The sequence below is a fragment of the Macaca nemestrina genome, chromosome 2 (genome assembly GCF_043159975.1).
Source record: "Macaca nemestrina isolate mMacNem1 chromosome 2, mMacNem.hap1, whole genome shotgun sequence".
NCBI classification, from domain to species: Eukaryota; Metazoa; Chordata; class Mammalia; order Primates; family Cercopithecidae; genus Macaca; species Macaca nemestrina.
This window is the reverse complement of record NC_092126.1, coordinates 81,473,667-81,497,185: the sequence shown is the minus strand read 5'-3', so window position 1 is coordinate 81,497,185 and position 23,519 is coordinate 81,473,667. Positions and strand designations below refer to the sequence as shown.

Below are 23,519 nucleotides of genomic sequence, written 5' to 3'. Positions count from 1 at the left end.
AACATGGAAAGGAACAACCGGTACCAGCCATTGCAAAAACATGCCAAAATGTAAAGACCATCGAGGCTAGGAAGAAACTGCATCAACTAATGAGCAAAATAACCAGTTAATATCATAATGACAGGATCAAGTTCACACATAACAATCTTAACCTTAAATGTAAATGGACTAAATGCTCCAATTAAAAGACACAGACTGGCAAACTGGATAAAGAGTCAAGACCCATCAGTTTGCTGTATTCAGGAGACCCATCTCACATGCAGAGACATACATAGGCTCAAAATAAAGGGATGGAGGAATATCTACCAAGCAAATAGAGAACAAAAAAAAGCAGGGGTTGCAATACTAGTCTCTGATAAAACAGACTTTAAACCATCAAAGATCAAAAGAGACAAAGAAAGCCATTACATAATGGTAAAGGGATCAATTCAACAGGAAGCTAGCTATCCTAAATACATATGCACCCAATACAGGAGCACCCAGATTCATCAAGCAAGTCCTTAGAGACTTACAAAGAGACATAGACTACCATACAATAATAGTGGGAGACTTCAACACTCCACTGTCAACATTAGACAGATCAACGAGACAGAAAGTTAACAAGGATATCCAGGAATTGAACTCATCTCTGCAGCAAGCAGACCTAATAGACATCTATAGAACTCTCCACCCCAAAGCAACAGAATATACATTTTTCTCAGCACCACATCCCACTTATTCCAAAATTGACCACGTAATTGGAAGTAAAGAACTCCTCAGCAAAAGTACAAGAACAGAAATTATAACAAACTGTCTCTCAGACCACAGTACAATCAAACTAGAACTCAGGACTAACAAACTCAATCAAAACCGCTCAACTACATGGAAACTGAATAATCTGCTCCTGAATGACTATTGGGTACACAACGAAATGAAGGCAGAAATAAAGATGTTCTTTGAAACCAATGAGAACAAAGATATAACATACTAGAATCTCTGGGACACATTTAAAGCAGTGTGTAGAGGGAAATTTATAGCACTAAATGCCCACAAGAGAAAGCTGGAAAGATCTAAAATTGACACTCTAACATCACAATTAAAAGAACTAGAGAAGCAAGAGCAAACACATTCAAAAGCTAGCAGAAGGCAAGAAATAACTAAGATCAGAGCGGAACTGAAGGAGATAGAGACACAAAAAAACCCTCCAAAAAATCAATGAATCCAGAAGTTGGTTTTTTGAAAAGATCAACAAAATTGATAGACCGCTAGCAAGACTATTAAAGAAGAAAAGAGAGAAGAATCAAATAGACGCAATAAAAAATGATAAAGGGGATATCACCACCGACCCCACAGAAATACAAACTACCATCAGAGAATACTATAAACACCTCTATGCAAATAAACTAGAAAATCTAGAAGAAATGGATAATTTCCTGGACACTTACACTATCCCAAGACTAAGCCAGGAAGAAGATGAATCCCTGAATAGACCAATAGCAGGCTCTGAAATTGAGGCAATAATTAATAGCCTATCAACCAAAAAGAGTCCAGGACCAGATGGATTCACAGCTGAATTCTACCAGAGGTCCAAGGAGGAGCTGGTACCATTCCTTCTGAAACTATTCCAATCAATAGAAAAAGAGGGAATCCTCCCTAACTCATTTTATGAGGCCAACATCATCCTGATACCAAAGCCTGGCAGAGACACAACAAAAAAAGAGAATTTTAGACCAATATCCCTGATGAACATCGATACAAAACTCCTCAATAAAATACTGGCAAACCGAATCGAGCAGCACATCAAAAAGCTTATCCACCATGATCAAGTTGGCTTCATCCCTGGGATGCAAGGCTGGTTCAACATACGCAAATCAATAAACGTAATCCAGCATATAAACAGAACCAAAGACAAAAACCACACGATTATCTCAATAGATGCAGAAAAGGCCTTTGACAAAATGCAACAGCCCTTAATGCTAAAAACTCTCAATAAATTCGGTATTGATGGAATGTATCTCAAAATAATAAGAGCTATTTATGACAAACCCACAGCCAATATCATACTGAATGGGCAAAAACTGGAAGCATTCCCTTTGAAAACTGGCACAAGACAGGGATGCCCTCTCCCACCACTCCTATTCAACATAGTGTTGGAAGTTCTGGCTAGGGCAATCAGGCAAGAGAAAGAAATCAAGGCTATTCAGTTAGGAAAAGAAGAAGTCACATTGTCCCTGTTTGCAGATGACATGATTGTATATTTAGAAAACCCCATTGTCTCAGCCCAAAATCTCCTTAAGCTGGTAAGAAACTTCAGCAAAATCTCAAGATACAAAATTAATGTTCAAAAATCACAAGCATTCTTATACACCAGTAACAGACAAACAGAGAGCCAAATCAGGAATGAACTTCCATTCACAATTGCTTCAACGAAAATAAAATACCTAGGAATCCAACTTACAAGGGATGTAAAGGACCTCTTTAAGAACTACAAACCACTGCTCAGTGAAATAAAAGAGGACATAAACAAATGGAAGAACATACCATGCTCATGGATAGGAAGAATCAATATCGTGAAAATGGCCATACTGCCCGAGGTAATTTACAGATTCAATGCCATCCCCATCAGGCTACCAATGAGTTTCTTCACAGAATTGGAAAAAACTGCTTTAAAGCTCATATGGAACCAAAAAAGAGCCCGCATCTCCAAGACAATCCTAAGTCAAAAGAACAAAGCTGGAGGCATCACACTACCTGACTTCAAACTATACTACAAGGCTACAGTAACCAAAACAGCATGGTACTGGTACCAAACAGAGATATAGACCAATGGAACAGAACAGAGTCCTCAGAAATAATACCACACATCTACAGCCATCTGATCTTTGACAAACCTGAGAAAAACAAGAAATGGGGAAAGGATTCCCTATTTAATAAATGGTGCTGGGAAAATTGGCTAGCCATAAGTAGAAAGCTGAAACTGGATCCTTTCCTTACTCCTTATACGAAAATTAATTCAAGATGGATTAGAGACTTAAACATTAGACCTAATAGCATAAAAACCCTAGAAGAAACCCTAGGTAATACTATTCAAGACATAGGCATGGGCAAGGACTTCATGTCTAAAACACCAAAAGCAATGACAACAAAAGCCAAAATTGACAAATGGGATCTAATTAAACTAAAGAGCTTCTGCACAGCAAAAGAAACTACCATCAGAGTGAACAGGCAGCCTACAGAATGGGAGAAAATTTTTGCAATCTATTCATCAGACAAAGGGCTAATATCCAGAACCTACAAAGAACTCAAACAAATTTACAAGAAAAAAAACAAACAACCTCATCAAAAAGTGGGCAAACGGTATGAATAGACATTTCTCAAAAGAGGACATTCATACAGCCAACAGACACATGCAAAAATGCTCATCATCACTGGCCATCAGAGAAATGCAAATCAAAACCACAATGAGATATCATCTCACACCAGTTAGAATGGCAATCATTAAAAAGTCAGGAAACAACAGGTGCTGGAGAGGATGTGGAGAAATAGGAACACTTTTACACTGTTGGTGGGATTGTAAACTAGTTCAACCATTATGGAAAACAGTATGGCGATTCCTCAAGGATCTAGAACTAGAAGTACCATATGACCCAGCCATCCCATTACTGGGTATATACCCAAAGGATTATAAATTATGCTGCTATAAAGACACATGCACACGTATGTTTATTGTGGCACTATTCACAATAGCAAAGACTTGGAATCAACCCAAATGTCCATCAGTGACCAACTGGATTAAGAAAATGTGGCACATATACACCATGGAATACTATGCAGCCATCAAAAAGGATGAGTTTGTGTCCTTTGTAGGGACATGGATGCAGCTGGAAACCATCATTCTCAGCAAACTATCGCAAGAACAGAAAACCAAACACCGCATGTTCTCACTCATAGGTGGAAACTGAACAATGAGATCACTTGGACTCGGGAAGGGGAACATCACACACTGGGGCCTATCACGGGGAGGGGGGAGGCGGGAGGGATTGCATTGGGAGTTATACCTGATGTAAATGACGAGTTGATGGGTGCTGACGAGTTGATGGGTGCAGCACAGCAACATGGCACAAGTATACATATGTAACAAACCTGCACATTATGCACATGTACCCTAGAACTTAATGTATAATTAAAAAAAAAAAAAAGAAACAGGAAAGGAAAGAGGAGGATGAAGAGGAGGAGGAGGAAGAGAAGGAGAGTAGTAAGAGGGAGAGAAGGAGGAGGAGGAGGAGAAGAAGGAGGGGGAGAAAGTGGAGAAGGAGAAGGAGAAGGAAAGTAGGAAGAGGAAGAGAGCAGGAGGAGGAGGAGAAGGAAGAGGAAAGAAGAAGGATGATGACGAGGAGAAGGAGAGTAGGAAGGGGAAGAGGAGGAGGAAGAGGAGAAGAAGCAGGAGGAGGAGATGGAGGAGGAGGAAAGGGGAGGAGGACAAGGAAGAGGAGGAGAAGGAGGAGGAGGGGAAGGAGAAGAAGGAGGAGGAGAAGAAGGAGACAGACATGGAGGAGGAAGAGAAGGAGAGTAGGTAGAGGAAGAGAAGGAGGAGGAAGAGTAGAAGGAGGAGAAGAAAGAGAAGGAGAAGGAGAGGAAGAAGAGGAAGAGAAGGAGGAGGAGGAAGAAGAGGAGGAGGAGGAAGAAGAGGAGAAGGAGAAGAAAGAGAGTAGGAAAAGAAAAGGAGGAGGAGGAGAAAAAGAAGGAGAAGTAGAAGGAGAGAAGGAGGAGGAAGAGGAGAAGAAGAAGGAGGAGGAAAAGAAGGAGAAGGAGGATAAAGAGTAGGAAGAGGAAGAGGAGGAGGAGGAGAAGGAGGAGAGTAGCAAGAGGAAGAGAAGAAGGAGAAGGACAGTAGGAAGAGGAAGAGAAGGAGGAGGAGGAGTGCAGGAAGAGGAAGAGAAGGAAGATGAGGAGAAGGAGCAGAAGGAAAAGGAGAGTAGGAAGAAGAATAGAAGTAGGAGAAGGAGGAAAAGGACGAGGAGAAAGAGAAGGAGGAGGAGGAGAAGGAGTGTAGGAAGAGGAGGAGAAGGAGGAGGAGAAGGAGGAGGAGAAGGAAGACGAGAAGGAGGAGGAGGAAAAGGAGGAGGAGGAGAGTAGGAAGAGGAAGAGAAGGAGGAGGAGAAGGAGGAAGACGAGGAGGAGGAAGAGGAGGAGGGGAGTAGGAAGAGGAAGAGAAGGAGGAGGAGGAAGAGGAGAAGGAGACGCACATGGAGAAGGAAGAGGAGAAGGAGAAGGAGAGTAGGAAGAGGAAGAGAAGGAGGAGAAGGAGAAGGAGAAGGAGGAGAAGGAGAAGGAGGAGGAGGAGAAGGAGAGTAGGAGGAGGAGGAGGAGAAGGAGAGTAGGAAGAGGAAGAGAAAGAGGAGGAGGAGGAGAAGAAGGAGGGGGAGAAAGTGGAGGAGGAGGAGAAGGAGACTAGGAAGAGGAAGAGAAGGAGGAGGAGAAGGATGAGGAGGAGGAAGAGGAAGAATTGGAAGAAGGAGGGACACAAAAATGTCCCTATATAACCTTCTGAATATATTCAGACTTCTCACACCACCAGAAGCATTTAATTCTGATTCTGGCTGCTGAACTTACATTCTAGATAAAAGGTTTCCTTTGGGTATTTTGAATGAGACACAGTACTCTCTGGGAATACACCATGACAGAAATTTCCCCAAATGCAGGGATCTGAGGGGGGAAGGTGTATTAACCTAGAAAAAGATAAGACTTTAGATCTAAAATCATCCTTGTAAATGCAGACTAGAGAAGTCACTAAAATGTTTTTTTTGAAGATATAGCTATAATATGGACACCATGCGCTGCACTTTATTGCCACATGTGTTAGGTGGAATAGGAGCTCAGAGAGCCTGTAAGAGCAGTAGTGCTTCCCAGTACAGCAACAGCATCTACAGTTTCAAAGGTTACAGCTCCCCAGGTCCTCACTGCAATTGATGGGCTGCACACAGTGTGCAGAATTTCTTATTTGTCCCACATCATTCAGGTTTTTCACCTGCTCTCCTAGTTGAGTTATTCCATACTCAGTCTGCTTGTTGCATATAGGTGCTCAAATTTCATTCTCTTCCAAATCTCAAAATTAAATATTTTAAAGGATGAATATTAAAATATGAAAATATTACACTCTGCAAAAAATTAATGTCATGCATACATTCAGCCATATACAGATTCAAGTGTATGTGAGATAGGCACTATTATTCTCATTTTGGATATAAAGAAATTGAGTCTTAAGAAAGGTCGAGTAACTTTTCCAAGATGACACAGTCACTAATCCCAGCAGGGCTGGGATTCCTATGTAGATAGGTCTAATAACTTTAAATCTCATATTCTTAATCACTAACAGGGTTTGAAGCACTTCTCAGTTGCTACACTTCCCACCTTCCAAACTAGTTATTCTTTTTCTTCTAGACACTTTATCCATACGAAAAAGTTATTTCAATATTCAGGCAACTTTTCCCAAAGAGAAACAAATATTCTATATTTTTTGTCCCAGTCTATATAACAGGCAGTCTATAAAAAGTAGAATCTTTCTCCATGTAAATGCTACTGATTTTTAATAATGACACATGTTAACCATTAAAGAACATTCCATGTAATATTTATATGCATAATATGTATTAGCAATATGATGTTAGACAGTTACAATTTTATCAAAGTATAATTACTGGGATTACTACACGAGCTATAATTCTTTTTGACAATTCAATCAGGCTTCCAAAATTTCAAAAGAAGTTTAACTTGCCTCATGGATTGATTTATTCATTATTTATACCTTGTCTATTTCAAAAATGATTTAAAATAACTCACACACACAAAAGAGACCCATAAAATAGAATCGTTAAAGCAAGGATGAAAGAACAATTGTCATGCAATAAAAGGGACAAGAGAGTTATGCCAGAAACCTTAGATTAAAGAAAATTACTGTGATCAGGCATGCTTTAGCTGTGAGTTCCTAGATATCAAAACAAAAACAAATGAACAAATTAAAATATAGTTCCTTACAATAAAAACACTAACTTTTTAGAAAAGACACATATCTTTGTGCAGTTAAATGTAAAATGTTTTGCATGTGGTAAGAGGTAGAAGTCAAGATTAATGTTTTTTCTTTATGAATATTCAATGAACCCAGCACCATTTATAGAATATATCCACTTAATGTACTCACTGCACTGCAGGGTTCTCCCTGTCATAAACCAATTGATCTACGTAAGTGGGTCATTTTCTGGACTTTTTATTATGTTTCGGTGTTCTCTTTATTCATATTTGAACCAATAATGTATTATGTTAATTACTATAGCATTATCTAGCATTGAAAGTTGTCAGCTCTGTTCTTACTCTTCAAGATTTCTTGGCTCCTCTTGGATCTTTTTTTTTTTTTTCATACATTTTAGAGTAAGCTTACTGATTCAAAATGCTGCAGAAATCTTAATTATGATTGAGTTAGAATTATATATCATTCCCAATCCTTGGCCATGGTATATGCCTCTATTTTTTTAGGTCTTCTGTAATTTTCTCTCAATAATATTTTGAGGTTTTATTTAGGCATTATACATCTTGCATCTAATTTGTTTTTTCTATTTTATACATATCTAATATGATTATAAATGTCTTTTAAAACTTCATTTTTGTTTGTTTTTGATATACAGAAATACAATTAGTCTATTTATTGACATAGTACCTAGTGACCTTGCTAAAGTTACTTATTAGATCTAATAGTGTATAGCTTCTTTTAGATTTCATAGACAAATAATTATGTCATCTAGGAATAATAGCAGTTTAGTATCTTTATTTCCAGTAAGTCTTTTTCTTAACTTATTAGGCTAGACAGGACCTCCAGCGAAATACTGAAAAGTGGTGAAAGCAGCATCCTTGTCCTGTTTTCCTGATCCCAGGGGATGCTTTCAGCATTTTGCCACCAAGTATCATCTTTGCTATATGTATGTTTACAGATGGTCCTAAAAAATCTGATTTAAGAAGTTTTCTTTATTTCTTCATTTGCTAAAATAAAGTGTGTATATGGGTGGGTGTGTTTTATTGTAATGAGTGTTGAATTTTATCACACACCTTTTTGTATCTGTTAATATGATCATATAGTTTTGTCCTATTTTTTCACTAATAATATGGTGCACAACACTGATTAGTTTTCAGTTGCAAAACCATGTTTGAATTCCTGTTATAAATCATCTTGGGCAAGGCATATTATCCTTTATATGTATTGCTAGATAGGTTGTAGAATTAAATGTAAAAGGTAAGACAAGAAAGGTTTGAGAAAAAAAATAAGTGAATATATTATTGGCCTTGAATAGGCAAAGGATTCTCAACAGGGCTCAAAAAGATGAAACACAAAAATAACAAAATGATAAATCCTGCTATATTAAAATTAAGAACCTCTTCACTAAAAGACATTATTAACAGAGTGTAACTGTATGTCACAGTATGGGAGAAAATATTTGTAATACATGTATCTTACAAAGAACCAGATTCATAACATAGAAAGAAATTCTACAAACAAACAATAAGAGGCAGAAACCATACATTAAAAATGGGCACAATACTGGAATAAGAATTTCACAAAAGAGAAAATCCAAATGACAATAAACATAAGAAAATGAAATAGATGTCATTAATTATCAGGAGAGTATAAATTAAAATCACAATGAGTTAACATTACACACACACAGCTAGAATGACTAAAATGAATACACATGAAATCAAATGTTTTCATGGACAGAACAACTGGAGTATTGGACATAAAAGGACACATTTATGTAAACACTTCTGGAAAACTCACAGTATCTTACTAAATGTCAATATCTGCATGCCATATGATGCAGGAATTTTACTATCAGGTGTATACCTCACAGAAATACATAAGGTACTTACAAAATCTTTGTAAAGAAATGTTCGGAGCAGGTTTGTGTATATTAGTCAAAAACTGATGTTAGTTGTTTGATGATAGTTTCTTAAAAGTACAGATTGACTTTACATGTTGTCATTTCTTATACTGATTTTTGATTTAAAAAATTAAGCACAAAATAGTGAATCATTGTGCCATGAAGGCAATTCTCTGGGAAATTAATGAGGTCTCTCTATACAGTTTTCTGATAATCAAATTTAATTCGGAGATAGGATTAGCAGTGTTTCTCTAACTTTAACATGCATAGAACTGCCTAGGAGATTGACTCAAAATGGAGATACATTGCCTCTACTCCCAAAGAACCTAATTCAGCAGGACTGAGGAAGGGCCAAGGTTTGTATTTTTGACAGGTATTCCAGTAACAACATTTGTAAAATACTGAACTAAAACTGTACAGATGTTTTTTTGCAAATCCTAGTACGTATGTATGTTTCTTGACTCAAAATAGAAGTTTAACTGCACATACCTAGGATATTTGGTACTTTTATTTTTAACTTCTCTCAGAATGAGAGTGAACAACAAATAAAGCTTGAATATAGAATCTCATATTTTAAATATCTTTGGAAAATAAAAAACACATGAACTAAAAATAATCACATATAGTTTACCGATTCTAATATAAAACTTCTATTGCAAGCAGAGGGTTAGGTTACATCTGTTATAGGAAAGGGGTGCGGATCCAGACCCCAAGAGAAGGTTCTTGAATTTCACATAAGAAAGATTCCAGGGCGAGTCCACGGTACAAAGAGAAAGCAAGTTTATTAAGAAAGTAAAGGAATAAAAGAATGGCTACTCCATAGACAGGGCAGCCCTGAAGGCTGCTGGTTGTCTATTTTTATGGTTGTTTCTTGATGATATTTTAAACAAGGGGTGGATTATCCATGCCTCCCCTTTTTAGACCCTATAGGGTAACTTCCTAATGTTGCCATGGCATTTGTAAACTCTTTGGGAGCGTAGCAGTGAGGATGACCAGAGGTTACTCTCGTGGCCATTTTGGTTTTAGTGGGATTTGGCCGGCTCCTTTACTGCAACCTGTTTTATTAAAAAGGTCTTTATCACCTGTACTTTGTGCTGACCTCCTGTCTCATCCTGTGACTTAGAATGCCTTAATCATCTGGAATGCAGCCCAGTAGGTTTCCGACTTTTTTTTACTGAGCTCCTATTTAAGATGGAGTTGCTCTGTTTTACATGCCTCTGACACATCTACAAAAGTTGTACAATTAAATGTCACTCTAATGTAAACATCTCCTCTCGACACATGCACACACTTAAATTGCAATCCAAGTAGCTAACTTTGGATCCGCAACAATAAACAAGTTAAACAAAGTAACGAACAAAACAAATCTCAGTAAGATCACATTGGTTTCTTAGGATTTTGTATGTTCCTGTGTCGTGTCTCTCACTGTAGTTCACAAATCTTCATTTGGTTATGGAAGTGACCACGGGATGGAAGGCATGATCCTGAGTTGGAGGGAAGAATAAGCAATAGCTCTCAAAGCACAAAGGGCCAAATAACCTGTTTTCATGCAAATATACTCATAACAAACAAAGCAAGGCAAAAGGAATCCTGAAGACACAAGATCTGTAGGCAGAATAATTGATAAACTGTATTATTCTGAAACTGCCCAAGAGGCATCAGCAAGTCTTTATAGGTCCTTTATGATCACTGTTATAAGTGATCATATATATCACATATATGTTATAACTGCTGGAAATAACACACGGCAGTAATAAACCATGGGTAGCTACAGAGGCAGGCATACCATTTACTTTACCAAACGTGGTTGATTTTTCCTCTGTAGTCTCCTCTTAATAATATGAGCTCCAAAGTGAAGTCTGTGTCTAGATTTATGAAGTAAGTAAAAATGGGGAGGTCCCAGCTCTTCATGCACACCAGAAGCTCTGTAATCATGCAACAGCTTGCTGGGCAGAGGATGTGGCTACACCTCTGTTTTCCATACATTAGCTAGGCCTGTTGGTGCTCATTAAATTCTTAATGAAGATGACAACACCACAACTGATGGAGGATTATACATGCAGCTATCCCAGGTGTAAAATTATGGGCCAGATTTTGAGCCCTCTATTGCTGAGCCTATGGAATTTTTATCAGAACCACCACATAAAAAAGACGCATAAATATGCTTATTAACATCCTCACCTAGATTTCCCTTCCATTGTCTTCCACATTTCCCTTCCACATCTCCTCCTCTGGGTAGTGACCTTTGGAATAATCAGCAACCTCAGTAAACAACCATAAGGTGGTACCTCGGAGTGCTAAAGAATAACAAGGATGCTGGAATGCTGGCACAAGTGAAGTAGGAAATGTGTATACACACACATATGTGAATATATATACATATACACATGTGTATACATTTAAATCCATATATACATACATATACATACATTTATAAACACACACATGAAAGAAAACAAGAAGAAACACTTTGAGAACATACTATTTAAGAAATCAAGACTCCATTACATAGGGAAAATATATCTATTAAGCCAAATGTTGCAGAAATGTATTAACCAGTACAGAACATCATTATGAAGCTGTCTAGTTTTCTTTCTTTCCCTTCCTTCCTTCCTTCCTTCCTTCCTTCCTTCCTTCCTTCCTTCCTTCCTTCCTTCCTTCCTTCCTTCCTTCCTTTCTTCCTTCCTTCTTTCCTTCCTTCCTTCTTTCCTTCCTTCCTTTCTTTTTCTTTCTTTCTCTCTCTCTCTCTTTCTTTCGTTCTTTCCCTCTTTTTTTTTTTTTTTTTTTTTCTGAGATGGAGTTTCACTCTTGTCACACAGGCTGGAGTGCCATGCCACAATCTCAGTTCACTGCAACCTCTGCCTCCCGGGTTCAAGCGATTCACCTGCCTCAGCCTCCCGAGTAGCTGGGATTACAGGCGCCTGCCACCACGCCCAGCTAATTTTTGTATTTTTAGTAGAGATGGGGTTTCACCACATTGGCCAGGCTGGTCTAAAACTCCTGACCTCAGGTGATCCACCCACCTCAGCCTCCCCAAGTGCTAGGATTACAGGTGTGAGTCATCGCACCCGGCCTGTCTAGTTGTGTTTCTTAAATGCTGTTTCAATAGGTAACTTCACAGAGGGTTAGAGCTTACTCAAAACTTCAAAACCTCACATCTTGCTTTTGACCTGTGGTGCTTACCATGAGTGAGTTGGTGTAATCTAGTATATGAGGGAACTTCCGTATTGCCCCTCATCATCTGAAAAAGCAATTGGGGTTGACTGTAAAACTGACCCCAATTCTGTACCCAGATGTGTATCTTTTCTCTTTATAATGTGACTTTCAACTCCTGCCTTGAAGTGGTGGACTTTATTTCCTCACCTCTTGAATCTGGGCTAGGAGTGTGACTTGCTTTGGCCAAAAGACTGCAGCAAGAAGTGATGATGTGCCAGTTCTGAGACTAGACCTTAAGACCAGCCAGCCACATCTTGGACCAGCCAGGCCCAGCTGGCCTGCCAGCTGACCACAGACATATGAGAGTACAGAGTCTGGCCTAGACCAGCACAGCTGTCCAGTTTATTCATGGATTCATGAAAAATAATAATTTCTGTTTCATGTCATTACATTTGGGGACAATGTGTGATACAGCAATAGCTCCACAATTTTGCTCAACATTATAGTGGATAAGTTACCTATCTAAGAAAAGGATATTTTGGAGTCTTAGATTATAGGCACCATTATCGCTTTTGCTATCTCATGTGAGGTATAGTCCTTAGTACTCCATAAAATCACTGTAACTAATGACTTCAGGAATCCATATTTCTGCTATGACACTTTACCTAAATAGGAGGTCTGGTTCTAACCATGGAGACACTAGCTTCTTGCCACTGATCCTTTACACTAAAAAAGGTAGCTCAAAGGAGGAGCAAGCAGTCATTACAGAAGGCAGCGGGAAGATTAAAAGTGATCCGGACATGGGATTTGGATGAAAAGTGGGTTGCATCATGAATAGGCAAATTCTCTAGCAACCTTTTCATCCTCAACTGGCACTTTGAACTGAAATCAACCTCCAAAGCTCAAAGGAAAATGCATTCAGAAAAATGACTAGGACCTTTAAATTCTGCAGATTTACTGCTAGCCCAGGGGTAGCTTCCACATGAAACCCTCTCCATATTTCCATGAAGAGAAAGGCAATAGTGGGGAAGGAGCCGGGGAGGTGCAGTCAAAGCTATTACTACTTTTAAACACTGTCACATGTGTTTCTATAGCCCAGTCCCCAAATACCAGCATCACTAGTTGCAAAGAAACATAAAATTTAAATGAGAATGAATTTCACACTTGAGGCAACAGGCAGCTTTACATTTGGATATGACATTCAGAGCTATGTAAAAATACTACTTTGCATACAGATTATTGAATGCTTTGCCTTGGAAACCAAATCATGTGCTGTATGCCAGGACCAAGGGAAAACAGGCAATGCTGACTGGCAGACTCTTTAATTCAAATTCCAGAATTCCAAGAAGAAACGATAATTTCCCCCTAAAACATGTATTACAAAGAAAGGAAACCAGTAAACCTTTGGGGATAGACTTTCAAGCATGTACAATGAGACAAATACCCTTTGAAAGACAGAGAAATGATTATCATTTCCCCAAAATTGGTAGTAAAAGTAACTAAAAGAATTTGCATAATCATGCTAAGTAATATAGTATAGTTCACTAAATTAACTTTTTAAAGAAGTTTTTGGAAAATGATATCTGAATACTTTAAAAATTAATTGGCATAATAAAAGTAACTAGTTGTTGAAGATGTACCCTCAGAAGACTTTTTTTATGTTATAACCCTGGTCTGCACAACAATTTGTCAACATAAGCATTACTGTTATTCTGATTCAAAAGATGAAGAAAATGAAAGGAAAATAATACATAATTCACCCAAGGTCACATTTGAAATACATTTTCACTTAAAGAATTTTAACGCATTTAAGCCTCCTTTCACATTTATTATTATTTGTTGTTTTACTGGCTCTGTGAACATATCAATGTCAGAATTATCTAAGAATCAAAACAGACTCCTCTAGGTCTTGCTTTTCATCCCCATCTCTCTTTTCTAATACTTCATAATTCTCAAAATTCTTCTATTCTTTATTTAGACATCTATTTCTGATTTATCTTCTTAGTCTCAAACTCTTGCCCAGCCAAATTTCGTGGTTACATTCAATGAGAACAACATACAGATTTTAGATGGGGAAGACTTCATAACTGACACAGCTTCCGCTTGGTCTGCCAGTTGTCAAACTACATAAGGTTAAGGAGTTACATATGGTTAAGGAGTTAACCTTATATAAGGTTAAGGAGTTGCTCGTCTTTCCTTACGGACATTCCTCTATAGCAAATCTTTTTCTCTGCATGCATATTGTCATCACTGTCTCATTTAATTGTTAAAGACACTCGAGTTAATGTTTATGTGTATGTATTTTCATAAAAGAGAATTCAGTGTTAGTAGAAAAGGTAGAGTCACTATGCATTCTTTTACAGAGTAGATGCATTTTAATTCAGATAACTGAATACCACTCAAACTCTTTGACCTCAAATCTGACATATAATTAATCTTTAATGAGTTATTAATACTCTTTGCAAAGTTTTAAAATGCCTTGCCAGAGACTAATAAAATTATTAAAATTTGAAAAATTAGCCCTGAACAGATGAGTGGGATATTTTACTGTCTTGTCAGGTGGATAATGTACTTGCATGCTAAGCTGTGGGACTGTGCCACTTTGCAAAGGGTGGCATTTGCAAACATTTGCATGAAACTCTTAAGACCATTTATCATCGAATGCATAATCTTTTCATGTTTTCAGCCAGATTTGTCTTACTTTTAATTTTCAAAAATCTAGAATAGAGGAGAAAAAAATACATAAAATCCAAAATAGTGCAACTATACAACTGCACATTACTCATTATAGAGAACACATAGTTCAAGTTTGATGGCAATAATAATTTAAGAGACTAAATATAACTGAAATTGGCTTCTTTACTATTTCAGCAATACTGTAATATTTAAGTAGGCATCATTGATTTATGCTAATTTTCCAAGTTTGAACAAGATAATAAATGTAAAAATATTTTGTAAAGAATAAAGTATTAAATAATTTTTAAATAATATGATTATTAAAGATATAAATCAGACTGCTGATCATATAGTTTAAATTATAGACATGGTCTTTGAAATGCAAACTTCTACATACACTATATATGAACATTCTACCACCGTCATTTTTCATTCTGCTAAATTTAAATTAAAATTTAGTAACATACACTTGAAGTATACAGTGGATATTTTCAGATTCTATTGTGTAATAAAACATATTTTCCTGGTAATAGCTAACACACATTATCCTTGTGGGAATACATAGGCAATTTCAATGATTTTTCAAGATTTGAAAAATACCAGGTTGAGCTTCCAAGACACATTTATTATGTGGATACGCTCACAAAGGTAGACAAACAGGAAGTCTGAGTTTTTTGCGCTGTGCTAAAGTAAGGCACATTGAGTAGTCTATAGGTTTTTTTTCCTTTCTTCTTCATATTCAGACAGTTGATTAATGATGGCACAAAAACAGTGAGAGCGACAGTATCTTAAAATAGCAGAAGAATTTTTTTCCCCCCAGTTTCTCTGGCCTGTCAGTTTTGTAATAGAAAAAAAGCAAATACAGTATCTCAGACTGAGCATCACTATTGTCTCTGAAGCCAACAGGCAGTTATTTATTCCAACTTGGAAATAACTACTATTATCAATCAGGCATTTAAAATTGAGCCACTTCAAACTGTTTGGAAATTGATTTAATACACATATTTCATCTGATTTTCCCTCCATATTCAATCTCCCTCTGGGCCCAGGAGATGGAAATTATTTGTAATATAGTCACAGACATTTTCCTTCAATATATTTCTAGAAAATGAACTACATAAGAAAGCTATAAATATATTATAGTTATGTAATTCTGTGTCACCAGTTGTAAGACACTCCCTAATTTCAGAGATGTTAAAATGTCAAAGAATTATAACAAAGAATGCGTAATATAAATATGATATATGTGTGTAAGTAAGAGTGTGTGCGAGAGAGAGAGAGAGGGAGAGGGGGAGAGAGAGGTTGAGAGGGAGAAAGATAAATTAAGACTTGACAATAGAAAAAATATTAAATGAGTTAAAACAGTTACTTTCAGAAGTATCTATCAGTACAATTAGTTAAATATTCTTTGCAAATTTTATGTGAAAGCAAATTTCCAGGTATTTGATTTCATTTCATTTTTTTTTTTTTTTTTTTGAGACAGTCCCTCTCTCTCACCAGGCTGGAGTGCAGTGGTGCAATCCCAGTTCACTGCAACCTCCAACTCCCTGGTTCAAGTGATTCTCCTGCCTCAGCCTCCTGAGTAGCTAGGATTATAGGCACACTCCACCGTGCCCAGCTAATTTTTGTATTTTTAGTAGAGACGGGGTTTCACCATGTTGGCCAGTATGGTCTTGATCTCCTGACCTTGTGATCTGCCCGCGTTGGCCTCCGAAAGTGCTGGGATTACAGGCATGAGCCACCGCACCCAGCCCTCATTTCGATAGTATTAACTCTCATGGATTAGAATCCTTCCTACTATGATTACATTGGACTTGACCTTCTAAAATGTGAGAGATTGAGATTGAATAAGATTCATCAATAGGCAAATGACACAGGTTGATGCCCAGGAGAGATAATGTATTTTGCAGAGTCAAAGACGACTTTATAAACATTCCATTGATAGAGAAAAAAAATTGACTAGCCATTTTGTTTGCTTCAATATCAAACTTGAAAAATTTTTCCTTACTTTCCATTTGTTTCTTACCACCAACATACATTCCAATCTCTTTCCACTGAATGTGTTTTCTTTTTTTCCCCAAATTACCAAGTTCTAAATCTAAACTCCTTCATGAGTCCTCTATTTTTTGCTTTGTTTAAACAGCAGGTGAGACAGTGATTATCTTTTCTTCTTGAAAACCATCCTTCTCAGGAATTTTTTATCTGAGTTCTCTTGTCTTTTCCACCTTTCTAAAGCAGGAATCACAAATACAAGTCCCTAAGGAACAAGCAGGCGATACACAGGAGTAAGTAGGTGAAGTCTCAGCAGGTGAAACACGAAGAAGTGGTAGGGACCATGACCAACCAGAAAGCACCTGCCCCACCTAAAGAAGTAAGAGTTCATTCAATGTGGCCATTTGTTCCCACACAGGAACACAGGTCCAGTGTTCCTACATTTTCTGATCTTTTTAAATATTGAATCACCTATTTTAAAATGAATTTGCCTGTCATTCAAAACACATCTACAAGTCAAATTTAGTTTTAAGGCTGCGAGTTTGTATGTAAATCTTGGTTTCATTCACTGGTCTCTCTTCCTATATATCCTCCTAAATGTAGGGAATGTATTGAGTTCCTGCTCACGTGCTCTTGGCTTTCTCTTTTAGAGTTTTCTACTTAGTCATCTCACAAACCCGTATCTATTACAAAGCTCCCATGTCTACAATCCTAGTTTTAATCTTTCTTTGGAGTTCTTTGGAACTGATTTTCCAATATATTATTGTTCATGCATGTTCTGCTCAGCATAACTCAAATTATGCTACCAAACAACTTTTATTTTTGGTTTCTAGCATCACCCTGTTTCTTGTACAGCTTAAAATGCCAGTCGCCTTTGTCTTCTACATCTATTCACTAAAACCTGTTCACAGCATGTGTGCATATGTGTACACTGTTTTGAGAGGTAGCATTGAACAACGTTTAAGATCAGTTATGGGAATCAAACCACATGTGTTCCAATCCTAATTTCCTCACTTACTAACCATGTGGGCTTGAGTAAGTTAGTTTATCTCTCTGTGCTTCACTTTACTTACTTGACCTGGAAATTGGGATAACGACAGAACACACCTCATAAGATTATGAGGATAAAAAGAGTATTGACTAGATAGTAGGATAGAGAATGGATGTTTTTTGTTGCCCCAGATTTCCAAAAGAAACCTAAAATCAATGTGTGCCAGACAATTTATTCAGGTCTCACTAAGTACTGTTAGTCTAGTTTTGTGATTCTTAGCTTTTCAGCCATTTTGAGGGTATATAAAAATGCTATGGATTAATTTTTAAAGATTGGTAGAGATTTTATTAAGGAGAGAGGTTCTTATTAATCTATAATTTAGTGTGTAATACAATATGCTGAATGCCCTTCAAGGAGTAAAACATATATGAAGCTATATTAATCCTCATAAAAATCTCCTGAGAAGTCCTTTATTAGTCCCATTTTAGAGATGAGGAAACTAAGGCAACTTAAAGACCTACATAATTTAACAGACAGCCTAAGTGAACAAGCTAGGAGAAGAGGGCAAGCGATCTGACCCCCATTTGCAGATTTTCATTACCTTGCTGGACAGCACCTTTGGAGCTGTCAGAGGACTGCTGATTTCTTCCTCCCCTCTCCATGCAGTAATTTCCTCTTGCCTTCAACCAAAGGAGAGGGCTTTTTTTTTTTTTTTTATGACGGAGTCTCGTTCTGTCGCCCAGGCTGGAGTGTAGTGGTGCCATCTTGGATCACTGCAAGCTCCGCCTCTCAGGTTAACGCCATTCTCCTGCCTCAGTCTCCGGAGTAGCTGGGACTACAAGCGCCCGCCACCACGTCCAGCTAATTTTTTTGTTTTTTTGTTTTTTTTTTTTGTAGAGACTGGGTTTCACCGTGTTAGCCAGGATGGTCTCGATCTCCTGATCTCATGATCCACCCGCCTGGGCCTCCCAAAGTGCTGGGATTACAGGCGTGAGCCACCACGCCTGGCCAGGAGAGGGCTTTGAGAGAATCACTCAGAGAGCTTAATATGAGCCTCCTGGAAATTGGAAGATTCATGAGCTGGTATCTGACCTGCTTCTGAAGATGAGAGACTACAGAATGACACTTCAACAACCTGCAAAGTAAAAGAGCACATTTCCTACAGGTTGGATAGTGGCCCCACAGAAGTTATCCTTGAAGAGGATGCCCCTAGAAGGGGGTGGAGGTCAAGAGTAAGATGAGGCCAGAGTGAAGAAGTCCACCATTTCTTTCTTCCCCACTTTGAGCTTGTGCTAGACCTGGCTAGCCAAGGGAACAAGCTTTATATTTGATTAGAAATTGAAGTTTTGATACTTTTAATTGAATTATACAACAAAAATTGAGTGACTAGAAAAGTTTTGTGAGTTTTCTGGAACTTTATTCATAACCAGAGAAGCATGAATCAACAGAGATGCCGAACAGAGCAGACATATAATGACGTGCTGTACAATATGACTGAGTTCATATTCATTTACCCCTCAAAAACAGTTAGATCCTTCTCATTACTTCCAAATCAAAAACAAAGCCTAAATCTCTTAATGTATCATCCAGGGCTTTCCATCATTTCACCATTATTCTAGGCCTTTTATCTTCATTTCCCACCACATACAAACCACTCCATTTATATCTTATATATGCATATTTTTTCACACCATTAGGCCATTGTTCATGCTAATACCTCTACCTGGGATGAACACTATACCAGCCTACTCTTGTAATTTTTACCCATCCTTTAGGATTTGGATAATATCCCACCTCTTGAAGAAAGTGTCAGGCCTCTGAGCCCAAGCCTTTATGTTTACATCCAGATGGCCTGAAGCAACTGAAGAATCACAAAAAAAAGTTAAAATGGCTGGTTCTTGCCTTAACTGATGACATTCCACCATTGTGATTTGTTCCTGCCCCAACTTAACCAATAGATTAACCTTGTGAAATTCCTTCTCCTGGACAATAAGTCTCAGAAGCTGCCCCACCGAGCACCTTGTGACCCCCGCTCCTGCCTGCAAGAGAAAAACCCCCATTGACTGTAATTTTCCACTACCCACCCAAATCCTATAAAACTGCCCCACCCCCATCTTCCTTGTTGACTCTTTTTGGACTCAGCCCATCTGCACTCAGGTGATTAAAAAGCTTTATTGCTCACACAAAGCCTCTTTGGTGGTCTCTTCACACAGACGCGCGTGACATTTGGTGCCAAAGACCCAGGACAGGGGGGCTCCTTCAGGAGATCGGTCCCCTGTCCTCACCCTCACTCTGTGAGGAGATCCACCTATGACCTCAGGTCCTCAGACCAACCAGCCCAAGGAATATCTCACCAACTTCAAATTGGGTTAAGTGGTCTTTTCATTGTCTTCTCCAGCCTCTCTCGCTACCCTTCAATCTCTCCCTTCCCTTAATTTCAGTTCCTTTCCGTTTCTGGTAGAGACAGAGGAGACACATTTTATCTGTGAACCCAAGACTCCAGCACCAGTCGCAGACTCAGGAAGACAGTATTCCTTTGGTATTTAATCACTGTGGGGATGCCTGCCTGATTATTCACCCACACTTCAGAGGTGTCTGATCACTGCAGGGATGCCTGCCTTGATCCTTCACCTTGGTGGAAAGCACCACCTCCCCTGGGGGGCAAGTACCTCCCATCCCCTCTCTCTGTATCTCTACTCTTCTCTTTTCTCTGGGCTTGCCTCCTTCACTATGGGCAACCTTCTACCCTCCATTCCTCTTTCTTCTCCCTTAGCCTGTGTTCTCAAGAACTTAAAACCTCTTCAACTCTCACCTGACCTAAAACCTAAGTGTCTTATTTTCTTCTGCAACATCGCTTGGCCCCAATATAAATTGACAATGGCTCTAAATAGCCAGAAAATGGCACTTTCGATTTCTCCATCCTACAAGATCTAGATAATTCTTGCTGTAAAATTGGCAAATGGTCTGAGGTGCCTGACGTCCAGGCATTCTTTTACACATCAGTCCCTCCCTAGTCTCTGCTCCCAATGTGACTCGCCCAAAATCTTGTTCTTTCTTTCCTGTCTGTTCCTTCATTCTCCAACCCACGCTTTGAGTCATTTGAATCCTCCTTTATTACGGACCCATCTGACCACTCCCCTCCTCCCCAGGCTGCTCCTTGCCAGGCCGAACTAGGTCCCAATTCTTTTTCGGCCTCTGCTCCCCCACCCTATAATCCTTTTATTACCTCCCCTCCCCACACCTGGTCTGCCTTATAGTTTTGTTCTGCGACTAGCCCTGCCCCACCTACCCAACAATTTCCTCTTAAAGAGGTGGCTGGAGCTGAAGGCATAGTCAAAGTTAAAGCTCTTTTTCTTTATCTGACCTCTCCCAAATCAGTTAGCATTTAGGCTTTTTTTAATCAAATATAAAAACCCAGCCCAGTTCATGGCCCGTTTGGCAACAACCCTTAGACACTTTACTGCCCTAGACTCGGGACAGAAGGCCGTCTTATTCTTAATATGCATTTTATTACCCAATCTGCTCCTGATATTAGAAAAAGCTCCAAAAATTAGATTCCGATCCTCAAACCCCACAACAGGACTTAACCTCGCCTTCAAGGTATACAATAGAGAAGAGTGGCAATTAGGCAATTACTTGCCTCCGCTATGAGACAAACCCCAGCCACATCTCCAGCACACAAGAACTTCAAAATGCCTGAAACACAGTAGCCAGGCATTCCTTCAGGACCTCCTCACCCAGGATTTTGCTTCAAGTGCCAGAAATCTGGCCACTGGGCCAAGGAATGCCCGCAGCCCAGGATTCCTCCTAAGCCGTGTCCCATCTCTGTGGGACACCACTGGAAACCAGACTGTCCAACTTGCCTGGCAGCCACTCCCAGAGCCTCTGGAACTCTGGTGCAAGGCTCTCGGACTGACTCCTTCCCAGATCTTCTCGGCTTAGTGGCTGAAAACTGACACTGCCCGATTGCCTCGGAAGCCTTCTGGACCATCACAGATGTTTTGGGTAGCTCTTAGAGTGCAGGGTAAGTCTGTCCTCTTCTTAATCAACACAGAGGTTACCCACTCCACGTTACCTTCTTTCAAGGGCCTGTTTCCCTTGCCTCCATAACTGTTGTGGCTATTGACGGCCAGGCGCTTCTAAACCTCTTAAAATTCCCTAACTCTAGCGCCAACTTGGAAAACATTCTTTTATGCACTCCTTTTTAGTTATCCCCACCTGCCTACCTCCCTTATTAGGTCGAGGCATTTTAACTAAATATCTGCTTTCCTGATTATTCGTGGGCTACAGCCACACCTCATTGCTGCCCTTTGTCCCGGTTTGAAGCCTCCTTTGCATCCTCCCATTGTGTCTCCCTACCTTAATCCACAAGTACAAGATACTTCTACTCCTACCTTGGTGACAGATCATGCACCCCTTATCATCCCATTAAAACCTAATCACCCTTACCCTCTCAATGCCAATATCCCATCCCACAGCAGGCTTTAAAAAGGTTAAAGCCTGTTATCACCTGCCTGTTACAGCATGGGCTTCTAAGGCCTATAAACTCTCCTTACAATTCCCCCATTTTACCTGTCCAAAAACCAGACAAGTCTTACAGGTGAGTTCAGGATCTGCGCCTTATCAACTAAATTGTCTTGCTTGTCCAACCCAGGGTGCCAAACCCATGTACTCTCCTATCCTCAGTACCTCCCTCCACAACCCATTATTCTGTTCTGGATCTCAAAGATGCTTTCTTTACTATTCGGTTACACCCTTAATCCCAGCCTCTCTTTGCTTTGACTTGGACTGACCCTGACACCCGTCAGTCTCAGCAACTTACCTGGGCTGTACTGCCACAAGGCTTCAGGGACAGCCCCCATTACTTCAGTTAAGCCCCAATTTTTTCCTCATCCATTACCTATCTCAGCATAATTCTTCATGAAAACACATGTGCTCTCCCTGCTGATCATGTCTGGCTTATCTGCCAAACCCCAACCCCTTCTACAAAGCAGCAACTCCTTTCCTTCCTAGGCATGGTTAGGTACTTTCACCTTTGGATATCTGGTTTTGTCATCCTGACTAAACCATTAAATAAACTCACAAAAGAAAACCTAGCTGACCCCATAGATCCTAAATTTTCCCCAGTCCTCTTTCCGTTCCTTTTAAACAGCCCTAGAAGCTGCTCCCACAGTAGCTCTCCCTAACTCATCCCAACCCTTTTTCATTACACACAGTTGAAGTGCAGGGCTGTGCAGCTGGAATTCTTACACAAGAGCCAGGACCACGTTCTGTAGCCTTTCTGTCCAAACAACTTGACCTTACTGCTTTAGGCTGGCCCCCACATTATTCCTGATACCACATCTGAACCCCATGACTGTATCTCTAATCCACATGGCATTCTCCCCATTTCCCCATATTTTCCTCTTTCCTGTTCCCCACCCAGACCACACTTGGTTTATTAATGGTAGTTCTAAAAGGCTCAATCGCCAATCACCAGCAAAGGCAGGCTATGCTATAGTGTCTTCCACATCTATCATTGAGGCTATGGCCCCGCCCCCTTCCACTACCTCTCAACAAGCTAAACTCATTGCCTTAACTCAAGTCCTCATTCTTGCAAAAGAACTACTTGTCAATATCTACAGTGATTCCAAGTATGACTTCCACATCCTTCACCACCATGCTGTTATATGGGCAGAAAGAAGTTTCCTCACTACGCAAGGGTCCTCCATCATTAATGCCTCCCTAATAAAAAATTCTTCTTAATGCTGCTTTACTTCCAAAAAAAAAAAAAAAAAAAAAAAAGCTGGAGCCATTCA

At 39.2% G+C, this 23,519-nt stretch overlaps 1 protein-coding gene across 3 annotated transcripts in view; it reads right to left on the bottom strand.

The window, feature by feature from the left end:
- Positions 1 to 23,519, bottom strand: part of LOC105466047 (putative EGF-like and EMI domain-containing protein 1) — a 193,676-nt gene that overhangs the window by 142,894 nt on the left and 27,263 nt on the right. The window contains exon 5 of one of the 3 annotated variants that reach the window (XM_071091214.1): positions 5,439 to 10,390. The exons of 1 other annotated variant lie outside the window; for it this stretch is intronic. In XM_071091214.1, the coding sequence (XP_070947315.1) occupies positions 10,349 to 10,390 (42 nt within the window). In that variant the 3' untranslated portion in view covers positions 5,439 to 10,348. Of the gene's footprint in view, positions 1 to 5,438; positions 10,391 to 18,427; positions 18,857 to 23,519 lie in introns of those variants that run through there. One more of the 3 variants, XM_071091213.1, reaches the window with a different exon arrangement.